The 18,099-nt window shown below is 36.5% G+C and overlaps 1 protein-coding gene across 2 annotated transcripts in view; it reads left to right on the top strand.

Moving 5' to 3' along the window:
• Positions 1-16,502, top strand: part of LOC148089612 (cAMP-dependent protein kinase catalytic subunit alpha) — a 32,567-nt gene extending 16,065 nt beyond the window's left edge. The window contains exons 6-12 of one of the 2 annotated variants that reach the window (XR_015713381.1): positions 4,435-4,561; positions 5,082-5,177; positions 5,529-5,651; positions 5,710-5,769; positions 12,464-12,568; positions 12,640-15,831; positions 15,946-16,502. Coding sequence is in view for 1 of the 2 variants with exons in the window: in XM_087808546.1 (XP_087664672.1) it covers positions 4,435-4,561; positions 5,082-5,177; positions 5,529-5,651; positions 5,710-5,769; positions 12,464-12,568; positions 12,640-12,765 (637 nt within the window). In the remaining variant the exon portion in view is untranslated. Of the gene's footprint in view, positions 1-4,434; positions 4,562-5,081; positions 5,178-5,528; positions 5,652-5,709; positions 5,770-12,463; positions 12,569-12,639 lie in introns of both variants that reach the window. The other variant, XM_087808546.1, reaches the window with a different exon arrangement.
• Positions 16,503-18,099: the final 1,597 nt, after the last annotated feature.

The raw sequence follows: 18,099 nt of genomic DNA, 5'->3' as shown, positions 1-18,099 counted from the left end.
TGTTGATACAATAGAGTCACACATCACAACAACACACACACTGATGATACAATAGAGTCACACATCACAACAACACACACACACTGTTGATACAATAGAGTCACACATCATAACAACACACACACACTGATGATACAATAGAGTCACACATCACAACAACACAAACACACACTGTTGATACAATAGAGTCACACATCACAACAACACACACACACTGTTGATACAATAGAGTCACACATCACAACAACACACACTGATGATACAATAGAGTCACACATCACAACAACACACACACACTGTTGATACAATAGAGTCACACATCACAACAACACAAACACACACTGTTGATACAATAGAGTCACACATCATAACAACACACACACACTGATGATACAATAGAGTCACACATCATAACAACACACACACTGATGATACAATAGAGTCACACATCACAACAACACAAACACACACTGTTGATACAATAGAGTCACACATCACAACAACACACACACTGTTGATACAATAGAGTCACACATCACAACAACACACACACTGATGATACAATAGAGTCACACATCACAACAACACACACACACTGTTGATACAATAGAGTCACACATCACAACAACACAAACCCACACTGTTGATACAATAGAGTCACACATCACAACAACACACACACACTGATGATACAATAGAGTCACACATCACAACAACACAAACACACACTGTTGATATAATAGAGTCACACATCACAACAACACACACACACTGTTGATACAATAGAGTCACACATCACAACAACACACACACACTGTTGATACAATAGAGTCACACATCATAACAACACACACACACTGATGATACAATAGAGTCACACATCATAACAACACACACACACTGATGATACAATAGAGTCACACATCACAACAACACACACACACTGTTGATACAATAGAGTCACACATCATAACAACACACACACACTGATGATACAATAGAGTCACACATCACAACAACACAAACACACACTGTTGATACAATAGAGTCACACATCACAACAACACACACACACTGTTGATACAATAGAGTCACACATCACAACAACACACACTGATGATACAATAGAGTCACACATCAAAACAACACACACACACACTGTTGATACAATAGAGTCACACATCACAACAACACACACACACTGATGATACAATAGAGTCACACATCACAACAACACAAACACACACTGTTGATATAATAGAGTCACACATCACAACAACACACACACACTGTTGATACAACAGAGTCACACATCACAACAACACACACACACTGTTGATACAATAGAGTCACACATCATAACAACACACACACACTGATGATACAATAGAGTCACACATCATAACAACACACACACACTGATGATACAATAGAGTCACACATCACAACAACACACACACACTGTTGATACAATAGAGTCACACATCATAACAACACACACACACTGATGATACAATAGAGTCACACATCACAACAACACAAACACACACTGTTGATACAATCGAGTCACACATCACAACAACACACACACTGATGATACAATAGAGTCACACAACACACACACACTGTTGATACAATCGAGTCACACATCACAACAACACACACACTGTTGATACAATAGAGTCACACATCACAACAACACACACACACTGTTGATACAATCGAGTCACACATCACAACAACACACACACTGTTGATACAATAGAGTCACACATCACAACAACACACACACTGATGATACAATAGAGTCACACATCACAACAACACACACACACTGATGATACAATAGAGTCACACATCACAACAACACACACACACTGATGATACAATAGAGTCACACATCACAACAACACACACACACTGTTGATACAATCGAGTCACACATCACAACAACACACACACTGTTGATACAATAGAGTCACACATCACAACAACACACACACACTGTTGATACAATCGAGTCACACATCACAACAACACACACACTGTTGATACAATAGAGTCACACATCACAACAACACACACACTGATGATACAATAGAGTCACACATCACAACAACACACACACACTGATGATACAATAGAGTCACACATCACAACAACACACACACACTGATGATACAATAGAGTCACACATCACAACAACACACACACACTGTTGATATAATAGAGTCACACATCACAACAACACACACACACTGTTGATACAATAGAGTCACACATCACAACAACACACACACACTGTTGATACAATAGAGTCACACATCACAACAACACACACACACTGTTGATACAATAGAGTCACACATCATAACAACACACACACACTGACGATACAATAGAGTCACACATCATAACAACACACACACACTGATGATACAATAGAGTCACACATCACAACAACACAAACACACACTGTTGATACAATCGAGTCACACATCACAACAACACACACACTGTTGATACAATAGAGTCACACATCACAACAACACACACACTGATGATACAATAGAGTCACACATCACAACAACACACACACACTGATGATACAATAGAGTCACACATCACAACAACACACACACTGATGATACAATAGAGTCACACATCACAACAACACACACACACTGTTGATACAATAGAGTCACACATCACAACACACACACACTGATGATACAATAGAGTCACACATCATAACAACACACACACACTGATGATACAATAGAGTCACACATCACAACAACACAAACACACACTGTTGATACAATCGAGTCACACATCACAACAACACACACTGTTGATACAATAGAGTCACACATCACAACAACACACACACTGATGATACAATAGAGTCACACATCACAACAGCACACACACACTGATGATACAATAGAGTCACACATCACAACAACACACACACACTGATGATACAATAGAGTCACACATCACAACAACACACACACTGATGATACAATAGAGTCACACATCACAACAACACACACACACTGTTGATACAATAGAGTCACACATCACAACAGCACACACACACTGATGATACAATAGAGTCACACATCACAACAACACACATACACTGTTGATACAATAGAGTCACACATCACAACAGCACACACACACTGATGATACAATAGAGTCACACATCACAACAACACACACACACTGTTGATACAATAGAGTCACACATCACAACAACACACACACACTGATGATACAATAGAGTCACACATCACAACAACACACACACACACTGTTGATACAATAGAGTCACACATCACAACAACACACACACACTGATGATACAATAGAGTCACACATCACAACAGCACACACACACTGATGATACAATAGAGTCACACATCACAACAACACACACACACACTGTTGATACAATCGAGTCACACATCACAACAACACAGACACTGTTGATACAATAGAGTCACACATCACAACAACACACACACACTGATGATACAATAGAGTCACACATCACAACAACACACACACTGATGATACAATAGAGTCACACATCACAACAACACACACACACTGATGATACAATAGAGTCACACATCACAACAGCACACACACACTGTTGATACAATAGAGTCACACATCACAACAACACACACACTGATGATACAATAGAGTCACACATCACAACAACACACACACACTGATGATACAATAGAGTCACACATCACAAAAACACAAACACACACTGTTGATACAATAGAGTCACACATCACAACAACACACACACACTGTTGATACAATAGAGTCACACATCACAACAACACAAACACACACTGATGATACAATAGAGTCACACATCACAACAACACACACACACTGATGATACAATAGAGTCACACATCACAACAACAAACACACACTGTTGATACAATCGAGTCACACATCACAACAACACACACACTGTTGATACAATAGAGTCACACATCACAACAACACACACACTGTTGATACAATATAGTCACACATCACAACAACACACACACACTGTTGATACAATAGAGTCACACATCACAACAACACACACACACTGTTGATACAATATAGTCACACATCACAACAACACACACACACTGTTGATACAATAGAGTCACACATCACAACAGCACACACACACTGATGATACAATAGAGTCACACATCACAACAACACACACACTGATGATACAATAGAGTCACACATCACAACAGCACACACACACTGATGATACAATAGAGTCACACATCACAACAACACACTTTAGTTATTATGCTATAACGGTGGGTCTCGCTCACGTGTCGCTCTGCCCTCACTGGCGTGTTCCTCTCTCTCCCGTCACGGCGTGTTCAGTGAACCACACGCTCGCTTCTACGCCGCTCAGATCGTCCTGACCTTCGAGTACCTGCACGCTCTGGACCTGATCTACAGAGACCTGAAGCCCGAGAACCTGCTCATAGACCAACAGGGCTACATCCAGGTACAAGTTCTACCTCCGAGGAGTTGCTTATTTCCAAAAGTATGTGGACAACACGTGAAAGTATTAGTGCAACAGAATGTTGAATTGAACTATTAGCAGTACAACTACTAGTACAATTGAAAAAGATTGAATCTTTTCAAATGAATTGTGTTCAATTGTGTGACCGGACCATATTGACGAGTCTGTCCATCAAACAGGTGAATAATGTTTCATTCAGAAAGTTTATTTTTGAATTACTGGAATTATAATGTTTAAGAAATTCAACATTTGAAATGTACATATTTCTCAAATATCCAAAAATAACAGGAAATACTTGAAAAAATCCAATAAATGTTGAATTCAAAAGCGTATATTATTCTGATGACAACGATACGGTTCTGAATGTTAGACGAGAATGTAAATACTTTCAAGAAACTTCACATTCGATCCAGTTTTATTTCCCATAATAAGTCAACACATGTACTAAAACCCCACACGAGTATTTGTTCATGCATTAACAAAAACATTTTCCCGTTCTAAGGTGACAGACTTTGGTTTTGCCAAACGTGTTAAGGGCAGAACCTGGACACTGTGTGGAACCCCGGAATATCTGGCCCCAGAGATCATCCTCAGCAAGGTACTGCGCCCACCTTACTCATGGGGCCAGTTAAACACTAAACTCCCATAATGCCTTTCCAAACACCCCTCTGTTCAGTGACAGCGAATTGGTCTTTATAACATTTACTATGTTCCTATATTCAAAATTCATCGACAGCTGTGATTGGTTGGCTGGGCGGCAAAGCATTGTGGGACCTTCAATCTGTAAGAACAAATATATGAATGCAACATATTTCAAAGTTGTATATTTTCGGGGGTTTTTGAATCACAGGACATTTTTTTTCTAAACTAAAAACCTGCCCTGAAGTTAGTGATGCGTCAGTAGATGGCGCTCTCGGATAAAAGGTGACTCATTTTCATGGTAACCCAGGGATACAACAAGGCGGTGGACTGGTGGGCCCTCGGTGTGCTGGTCTACGAGATGGCTGCAGGGTACCCACCTTTCTTCGCAGACCAGCCCATTCAGATCTATGAGAAGATCGTGTCGGGGAAGGTAAGCGACGCACAACTCATCTCAACCATCGCCGTGAACACATGTGTGTCGTCCACAGGTGCGTTTTCCATCTCACTTCAGCTCAGACTTGAAGGACCTTCTGAGGAACCTGCTGCAGGTCAAACACACACACACACACACACACACACAAACACACACACCTTCATACATACACCTACACAAACAAACCTGCATATGTACACACACAAACCTGCAAACATACACACACCTGCAGACATTTACACACACCTGCAACCATACACACACCTGCACACATATACACACACACGTCTGCATACACACATATATACACTCACACACACAGACATACACATATCCACACACACCTAAACAAAAGTACAGACACGCCTACACTCACACACATTTGAACACACGCACACATTTGAATAAATACAATGACACACACCTGTACACACACCCACACATACGCCTGCACACAGACACACACAAATGCACCTACGTACATATACACATCCACACACATATGCACACACACCTGCCCACATATACACAAGTACACACAAACCCACACACACACCTACATGCTACCTACAAACAACTGCTTACATGCAAAACACACACACAAGCACACACACGCCTACACTTACAAGCAAACACACCTCCACACGTACACATTAAAACACACATGCATACTATCACATACACATTACTACACATACACATATACACTTACACACGAATACATACTTACACACAAATACACACTTACATTCAAATACACACTTGCATACAAATACACACTTGCAGACAAATACACACTAACATACAAATACACACTTGCATACAAATACACACTTCCATACAAATACACACTTGCATACAAATACAAACTTACATACAAATACACACTTGCATACAAATACACACTTGCATACAAATACACACTTTCATACAAATACACACTTGCATACAAATACACACTTGCATACAAATACACACTTGCATACACATACACACTTGCATAAAAATACAAACTTACATACAAATACACACTTGCATACAAATACACACTTGCATACAAATACACACTTGCATACAAATACACACTTGCATACACATACACACTTGCATACAAATACAAACTTACATACAAATACACACTTGCATACAAATACACACTTGTATACAAATACAAACTTACATACAAATACACACTTGCATACAAAAACACACTTTCATACAAATACACACTTGCATACAAATACACACTTGCATACAAATACACACTTGCATACAAATACACACTTGCATACAAATACACACTTACATACAAATACACACTTTCATACAAATACACACTTTCATACAAATACACACTTTCATACAAATACACACTTTCATACAAATACACACTTGCATACAAATACACACTTGCATACAAATACACACTTGCATACAAATACACACTTGCATACAAATACACACTTACATACAAATACACACTTGCATACAAATACACACTTGCATACAAATACACACTTGCATACAAATACACACTTGCATACAAATACACATTTACATACAAATACACACTTGCATACAAATACACACTTGCATACAAATACACACTTGCATACAAATACACACTTACATACAAATACACACTTGCATACAAATACACACTTGCATACAAATACACACTTGCAGACAAATACAAACTTACATACAAATACACACTTGCATACAAATACACACTTTCATACAAATACACACTTGCATACAAATACACACTTGCATACAAATACACACTTACACACAAATACACACTTGCATACAAATACACACTTGCATACAAATATACACTTGCATACAAATACACACTTGCATACAAATACACACTTACATACAAATACACACTTGCATACAAATGCACACTTACATACAAATACACACTTTCATACAAATACACACTTGCATACAAATACACACTTGCATACAAATACAAACTTACATACAAATACACAATTGCATACAAATACACACTTCCATACAAATACACACTTTCATACAAATACACACTTGCATACAAATACACACTTGCATACAAATACACACTTGCATACAAATACACACTTGCAGACAAATACACACTAGCATACAAATACACACTTGCATACAAATACACACTTACACACAAATACACACTTGCATACAAATACACACTTGCATACAAATACACACTTGCATACAAATACACACTAACATACAAATACACACTTGCATACAAATACACACTTGCATACAAATACACACTTGCATACAAATACACACTTACATACAAATACACACTTTCATACAAATACACACTTTCATACAAATACACACTTGCATACAAATACACACTTTCATACAAATACACACTTTCATACAAATACACACTTGCATACAAATACACACTTGCATACAAATACACACTTGCATACAAATACACACTTACATACACATACACACTTGCATACAAATACACACTTTCATACAAATACACACTTGCATACAAATACACACTTACATACAAATACACACTTGCATACAAATACACACTTACTGTACATACAAATACACACTTGCATACAAATACACACTTGCATACAAATACACACTTGCATACACATACACACTTGCATACAAATACACACTTTCATACAAATACACACTTGCATACAAATACACACTTTCATACAAATACACACTTGCAGACAAATACAAACTTACATACAAATACACACTTGCATACAAATACACACTTCCATACAAATACACACTTTCATACAAATACACACTTTCATACAAATACACACTTGCATACAAATACACACTTGCATACAAACACACACTTTCATACAAGTACACACTTGCATACAAATACACACTTTCATACAAATACACACTTTCATACAAATACACACTTGCATACAAATACACACTTGCATACAAATACACACTTTCATAAAAATACACACTTGCATACAAATACACACTTACATACACATACACACTTGCATACAAATACACACTTTCATACAAATACACACTTGCATACAAATACACACTTGCATACAAATACACACTTGCACACAAATACACACTTGCATACACATACACACTTGCATACAAATACACACTTGCATACAAATACACACTTGCATACAAATACACACTTGCATACAAATACACACTTGCACACAAATACACACTTGCATACAAATGCACACTTACATACAAATACACACTTTCATACAAATACACACTTGCATACAAATACACACTTGCATACAAATACAAACTTACATACAAATACACACTTGCATACAAATACACACTTCCATACAAATACACACTTTCATACAAATACACACTTGCATACAAATACACACTTGCATACAAATACACACTTGCATACAAATACACACTTGCAGACAAATACACACTAGCATACAAATACACACTTGCATACAAATACACACTTACACACAAATACACACTTGCATACAAATACACACTTGCATACAAATACACACTTGCATACAAATACACACTAACATACAAATACACACTTGCATACAAATACACACTTGCATACAAATACACACTTGCATACAAATACACACTTACATACAAATACACACTTTCATACAAATACACACTTTCATACAAATACACACTTGCATACAAATACACACTTTCATACAAATACACACTTTCATACAAATACACACTTGCATACAAATACACACTTGCATACAAATACACACTTGCATACAAATACACACTTACATACACATACACACTTGCATACAAATACACACTTTCATACAAATACACACTTGCATACAAATACACACTTACATACAAATACACACTTGCATACAAATACACACTTACTGTACATACAAATACACACTTGCATACAAATACACACTTGCATACAAATACACACTTGCATACACATACACACTTGCATACAAATACACACTTTCATACAAATACACACTTGCATACAAATACACACTTTCATACAAATACACACTTGCAGACAAATACAAACTTACATACAAATACACACTTGCATACAAATACACACTTCCATACAAATACACACTTTCATACAAATACACACTTTCATACAAATACACACTTGCATACAAATACACACTTGCATACAAACACACACTTTCATACAAGTACACACTTGCATACAAATACACACTTTCATACAAATACACACTTTCATACAAATACACACTTGCATACAAATACACACTTGCATACAAATACACACTTTCATAAAAATACACACTTGCATACAAATACACACTTACATACACATACACACTTGCATACAAATACACACTTTCATACAAATACACACTTGCATACAAATACACACTTGCATACAAATACACACTTGCACACAAATACACACTTGCATACACATACACACTTGCATACAAATACACACTTGCATACAAATACACACTTGCAGACAAATACAAACTTACATACAAATACACACTTGCATACAAATACACACTTGCACACAAATACACACTTGCATACACATACACACTTGCATACAAATACACACTTGCATACAAATACACACTTGCAGACAAATACAAACTTACATACAAATAGACACTTGCATACAAATACACACTTTCATACAAATACACACTTTCATACAAATACACACTTGCATACAAATACACACTTGCATACAAATACACACTTGCATACAAATACACACTTGCATACAAATACACACTTGCATACAAATACACACTTACATACAAATACACACTTGCATACAAATACACACTTGCATACAAATACACACTTGCATACAAATACACACTTGCATACAAATACACATTTACATACAAATACACACTTGCATACAAATACACACTTGCATACAAATACACACTTGCATACAAATACACACTTACATACAAATACACACTTGCATACAAATACACACTTGCATACAAATACACACTTGCAGACAAATACAAACTTACATACAAATACACACTTGCATACAAATACACACTTTCATACAAATACACACTTGCATACAAATACACACTTGCATACAAATACACACTTACACACAAATACACACTTGCATACAAATACACACTTGCATACAAATATACACTTGCATACAAATACACACTTGCATACAAATACACACTTACATACAAATACACACTTGCATACAAATGCACACTTACATACAAATACACACTTTCATACAAATACACACTTGCATACAAATACACACTTGCATACAAATACAAACTTACATACAAATACACACTTGCATACAAATACACACTTCCATACAAATACACACTTTCATACAAATACACACTTGCATACAAATACACACTTGCATACAAATACACACTTGCATACAAATACACACTTGCAGACAAATACACACTAACATACAAATACACACTTGCATACAAATACACACTTACACACAAATACACACTTGCATACAAATACACACTTGCATACAAATACACACTTGCATACAAATACACACTAACATACAAATACACACTTGCATACAAATACACACTTGCATACAAATACACACTTGCATACAAATACACACTTACATACAAATACACACTTTCATACAAATACACACTTTCATACAAATACACACTTGCATACAAATACACACTTTCATACAAATACACACTTTCATACAAATACACACTTGCATACAAATACACACTTGCATACAAATACACACTTGCATACAAATACACACTTACATACACATACACACTTGCATACAAATACACACTTTCATACAAATACACACTTGCATACAAATACACACTTACATACAAATACACACTTGCATACAAATACACACTTACTGTACATACAAATACACACTTGCATACAAATACACACTTGCATACAAATACACACTTGCATACACATACACACTTGCATACAAATACACACTTTCATACAAATACACACTTGCATACAAATACACACTTTCATACAAATACACACTTGCAGACAAATACAAACTTACATACAAATACACACTTGCATACAAATACACACTTCCATACAAATACACACTTTCATACAAATACACACTTTCATACAAATACACACTTGCATACAAATACACACTTGCATACAAATACACACTTTCATACAAGTACACACTTGCATACAAATACACACTTTCATACAAATACACACTTTCATACAAATACACACTTGCATACAAATACACACTTGCATACAAATACACACTTTCATACAAATACACACTTGCATACAAATACACACTTACATACACATACACACTTGCATACAAATACACACTTTCATACAAATACACACTTGCATACAAATACACACTTGCATACAAATACACACTTGCACACAAATACACACTTGCATACACATACACACTTGCATACAAATACACACTTGCATACAAATACACACTTGCAGACAAATACAAACTTACATACAAATACACACTTGCATACAAATACACACTTGCACACAAATACACACTTGCATACACATACACACTTGCATACAAATACACACTTGCATACAAATACACACTTGCAGACAAATACAAACTTACATACAAATACACACTTGCATACAAATACACACTTGCATACAAATACACACTTGCATACTAACACGTGCACATTAACACACACACACACATAGACGCACTCATATTGTGTAGCTCTCGCACACAGGTGGATCTCACAAAGCGCTTCGGGAACCTCAAGAACGGCGTCAACGACATCAAAGGACACAAATGGTTTTCCACGACAGACTGGATCGCCGTCTATCAGAAGAAGGCGAGTCACTGGGTTCAGACCCAGCAGTTGTTCTGTCTCCGCGTCTCGTAAACCCAACGCTGCGTCTGCAGGTGGAGGCGCCGTTCATCCCCAAGTTCAAAGGACCGGGCGACACCAGCAACTTCGACGACTACGAGGAGGAGGAAGTCCGCGTGTCGATCACGGAGAAATGTGGCAAAGAGTTCACCGAGTTCTGAGGCGCGAGCGGGAGAGGAAGGTGGGGTCGCAGGTAGGGCCGGTCCCGAGTCAAACATTCGGGGAATCAAAACGTCTCCCATCGTGGTCGAGCCGCCGCCGCGACGACGACGACGGGCGGGGAAGTCGCAGGAGAAACATGGTGGACTGAAAACCAGCAGTGTCGCTTTCTTTGTTTCCTCATCGTTCAGGCTTCACGCTCCAGTTCGTGTTGAAACCAAGGTTTTGTTCCGTGTACAATCAACTCTTTATTTTGTCATTTCTCCTGAGTTACACAGAAACACAGTTGGTCCCTCAGTGCAGACTTCCCCGGCCTTTTTTTGCACCACGGACCGATTTACATTCGTTAAAAATTAATCGAGTTTGTTTTCACTCGTTTACAGGTGATTTTTTTTAGTTAATTGATTGATATGAGCAAGAGTCACATGATAATATATAAAAAAAAAGTCTTTTTTTTTTAGAGTCAATATCCACACCCTTTCAAGCTTGTTTTTTAGCTAATGCTAGCTAGCGCTTTTTAGCTGTAGCCGCATGGGGGATGAAAAACTGTCAGATGAACAGAACCCGGTCTGTTATTGCGCCAAAATAAAATCTCGCGTTGGCTAATAAGTTGCAATGAAAGCTACACTAAAGTAAAAGAAGTCCAGCTGCGGCTAACATGCTAGCATCAGCTAACAAAAGTTGCTCTTTTGAACTTTCAATAAGGAAAATGAAGATATTTGGCTTGACGTCATCTTCACGCACTTTTTAAATCTGGGACCAGAAGTGAACGGGTTAGCTTAGCAAGCTAACGTTAGTGAACACCCATAAAAATATACCCATAACAAACTAGCAAACAAACTGTCATTTTTTAAAGTGAACAGAGAAAGACGAACCTGATTTAAAAGCTTTACGAGCAAAACTTTCTTCCTTAAATATCCACACCTTTTCAAGCTTGTTCTTTAGCTAATGCTAACTAGCGCTATTTAGCTGCAGCTACATTTTTAATGGCCGGTTATTCAGAGGGATGAAAAACTGCTGAGTCAGACGAACAGAACCCGGTCTGTTATTGCGCCAAAATAAAATCTCGCGTTGGCTAATAAGTTGCAATGAAAGCTACACTAAAGTAAAATAAGTCCAGCTGCGGCTAACATGCTAGCATCAGCTAACAAACGTTGCTCTTTTGAACTTTCAATAAGGAAAATGAAGATATTTGGCTTGACGTCATCTTCCTCCGTTTGAGTTTTGACATTTTGTTCTTGGAAGAAAACTTTTCAGCCCCTTCACGCACTTTTTAAATCTGGGACCAGAAGTGAACGGGTTAGCTTAGCAAGCTAACGTTAGTGAACACCCATAAAAATATACCCATAACAAACTAGCAAAAAAAATTGTAATTTTTTTAGAGTCAACAGAGAAAGATGAACCTGATTTAAAAGCTTTACGAGCAAAACTTTCTTCCTTAAATATCCACACATTTTCAAGCTTGTTCTTTAGCTAATGCTAACTAGCGCTTTTTAGCTGCAGCCGCATTTTTAATGGCCGGTTATTCAGCGGGATGAAAAACTGCTGAGTCAGACAAACAGAACCCGGTCGGTTCTTTGCGCCAAAATAAAATCTCGCGTTGGCTAATAAGTTGCAATGAAAGCTACATTAAAGTAAAAGAAGTCCAGCTGCGGCTAACATGCTAGCATCAGCTAACAAACGTTGCTCTTTTGAACTTCGTTTTTCAACAAGGAAAATGAAGATATTTGGCTTGACGTCATCTTCCTCTGTTTGAGTTTTGACATTTTGTTCTTGGAAGAAAACTTTTCAGCCCCTTCACGCACTTTTTAAATCTGGGACCAGAAGTGAACGGGTTAGCTTAGCAAGCTAACGTTAGTGAACACCCATAAAAATATACCCATAACAAACTAGCAAACAAATTGTAATTTTTTAGAGTCAACAGAGAAAGATGAACCTGATTTAAAAGCTTTACGAGCAAAACCTTAAATATACACACCTTTTCAAGCTTGTTCTTTAGCTAATGCTAACTAGCGCTATTTAGCTGCAGCCACATTTTTAATGGCCGGTTATTCGGAGGGATGAACAGAACCCGGTCGGTTCTTTGCGCCAAAATAAAATCTCGCGTTGGCTAATAAGTTGCAATGAAAGCTACACTAAAGTAAAAGAAGTCCAGCTGCGGCTAACATGCTAGCATCAGCTAACAAAAGTTGCTCTTTTGAACTTCATTTTTCAATAAGGAAAATGAAGATATTTGGCTTGACGTCATCTTCACACACTTTTAAAATCTGGGACCAGAAGTGAACGGGTTAGCTTAGCAAGCTAACGTTAGTGAACACCCATAAAAATACACCCATAACAAACTAGCTAACAAACTAAATGAAAAAAAAACGTTTTTTTATGTTGTATCTTCATCAGAACATGTTTTTATCGAATCAAATGCGTGTCTTGGGTGGATTTACTGACAGAATGTAAAAGGAACTTTCATCCATTTTAGGCAAGAAATGTTTTCATTCATGAATAGTTTTTATTTATTTATTGCAACAAAAAAAAAGAATTTTTGGTGTAACGACATGTTGACAAAAATGCCCCTTTGTTGTGTTGATGATGTGAAGAAAATTGTCGCTGAACTGGAATGTGTGAAGAAGTAACTTCCTCTTTTTGAAGGTGAAAATAAATCCTACGTCTGACCTGGTTATCGATACAAAATAACAAAAAAACAATCATTTCAAATTCTTGATCATTTCTGTCTCGTGGTGTTTTTAATTTTGACTCGTGTTAAGCTTCGTCGGAAAGTCGTCGTGTTGATCTTTCAAGTTACTGGGAAAATAATGCAAAATTGTTCGAGGCATCGAAATATAGTTAAAATATGGAAGTATATCAGTGCCATCTGAAAATTTAACCGTTCAAATTTTCAAAGTTTTTTTAGCCATTAAATTTTTTTTCTACTTTGAAAGGTTCCATTTTTAATAATTTGAATGAAATGACTTAATTTTCAAAAATTTAAATAGTAGTAATTTTATTCAACCTCCAAAAGCTTCTACATTGAAAGGTTACTCTTTTTTAATTGTATTCAATTGAAAAAAAATGTTTGTTTTTTTTACCTACATATTCTGGTATTATATTTCAAATAATAAACAAATAAATTCATATTTTTTAATTCGTAGCCTTTTAAATTCAATGTAAAAATGTTGCAATAAAAGTGTCTCCAGACAATACTGCGATTCCATCATAAGACTTAAAAGACTATGAATATAAAATATTGAATTTATTAAATGTATTTTTGAATTACTGGAAAAGAAAAGTTGCAGAAAATTCTTTAATTTTGAAAATATTCCAGTTTTTCTTTCTTATTAAATTTTGAAAACAACATCAAACGGAAATTAAATTAATTCAATTCAATTATTAAGAAAATGTAAAATCCATAAATTATTATTATTATTATAAGTGTATACATTTAACATGTTAAATCCAACAATTTAATATTCTGATGACACTGATGTACTTTAATTTTAAAACACTCTATCAGAGAGAAAGTTAAAGATAAACAATTGAAACATCCAAAGATTATTGATTGAATCCTTAAGTTCAACTAAAGTGTTGATTGAAGTGTTCAATAGATGTGTGACTCTATTGTATCATCAGTGTGTGTTTGTACAAAACTCTCTTTTCATTGAAATATTGACATTAGGAAATGATCTTAAGCTCCGCCCACTGTTAGCACTTTGTTGTTCTGGAGATTAAATCTTGTTGACCATAACCACGCCCACTCTGCTGTGATTGGTCAAGCATGGACGTTTGTCACCGCGCGTCATCAATCCCTGAAGTCTCCACCTACAAAGGACTCGTCGTATAAACAAAGCCTGATTACAGCTGGAGGAGGACTCATAATGGACTCTCGTAACCTCTCGTTCGCCCAGATTTCAGAGCAACTTTATAAAGTAATGAGTGTAAAACATGGTCATGATGAGGAACTTACTGCGTCTTGAAGAACATTCACTACATGACACCAGAGTCGATGATTAGTTTAACTTTTATTTAAGTCACTAGCATCACATCATCGTCAATAAATGTTTACTCGAGCCAGAAGTGCTGAAGACAGAAATACCTGATAATGTACCTTTATTTTGTCAACATTATTTTTCAGTTGCTTGGTTATTTTCACACTGTGTAGACGGACACACAACATAGACAATGCTGGCAAAGAATCAAACACACACACACACACACACACAGAACAAACATATAGTGAAAATTTGTTGTGAAAATAACATGAAGATCGATATTTTGCAACATGAGTATCATTCCAATAAAATTTTACTGTTGAAATTCTCTTCAGCCTTTTGTGTGTGTGTGTGTGTGGGCGTGTGTGTGTAGGTGTGTGTGTGTCGACACCTTCTTCGTTCTCGTCCCTTCATATGAGCATCAGAAATATTGATGCTACGGTGGCTCAGAAGTTCAAGACAATGGAACAAACTCTGAAACTAATTGTCACGCTCTTACATTTTTTTTTTTACAATTTTATGTAATTTATAGAATATTGTATATTGTTTCAGGAAATTGTAGTTTGGTTTTGCACCTCCGTACTTTACTATCACCATATTTGTTTCTGTTGATATTCAACCGCACTGTTTAGTTTCAAAATAAATTGATTGATCTTAATCATAGTTTTATTAAGATTTACACTTCAATCAAGTGTGTATAAAATAATAAACATTTTCTTTTTTTTAATTACATTTACAATTGAAGTTAAAATAGTCAGTGGTTTGTTAATTTTTGTGTCTTGCTATTACACTTCTGGCCGCTAGATGGCAGCAGTCGTTGTGTTCTAGGCCGCTGAAGGAACATTGCATTTCCCAGGGATGACTGAGGACGAGAGGATACAGCAATGACCGAGGATGAGAGGATACAGCGATGACTGAGGACGAGAGGATACAGTGATGACTGAGGACGATAGGATACAGTGATGACTGAGGACGATAGGATACAGTGATGACTGAGGACGAGAGGATACAGGGATGACTGAGGATCAGAGGATACAGCAAGGACAAGAGGAGTCAAGTACTCAACAATACTACAAATATATACTTGTTACTACACTATCACAACACCAGAGTGAAGTACTCCACAATACTACATATATATCCTTGTTACTACACTATCACAACACCAGGGTCAAGTACTCGACAATACTACACATATATCCTTGATACTACACTATCACAACACCAGAGTCAATTACTTGACAATACTACACATATATACATGTTACTACACTATCACAACATAAGAGTCAAGTCCTCGACAATACTACAGATATATCCTTGTTACTATACTATCACAACACCAGAATCAAG

Source organism: Callionymus lyra, chromosome 1 (assembly GCF_982586985.1).
Source record: "Callionymus lyra chromosome 1, fCalLyr1.hap1.1, whole genome shotgun sequence".
Lineage (NCBI taxonomy): Eukaryota > Metazoa > Chordata > Actinopteri > Syngnathiformes > Callionymidae > Callionymus > Callionymus lyra.
Note: the sequence above shows the minus strand (reverse complement) of the source record. Positions and strands in the feature narration are given on the sequence as shown.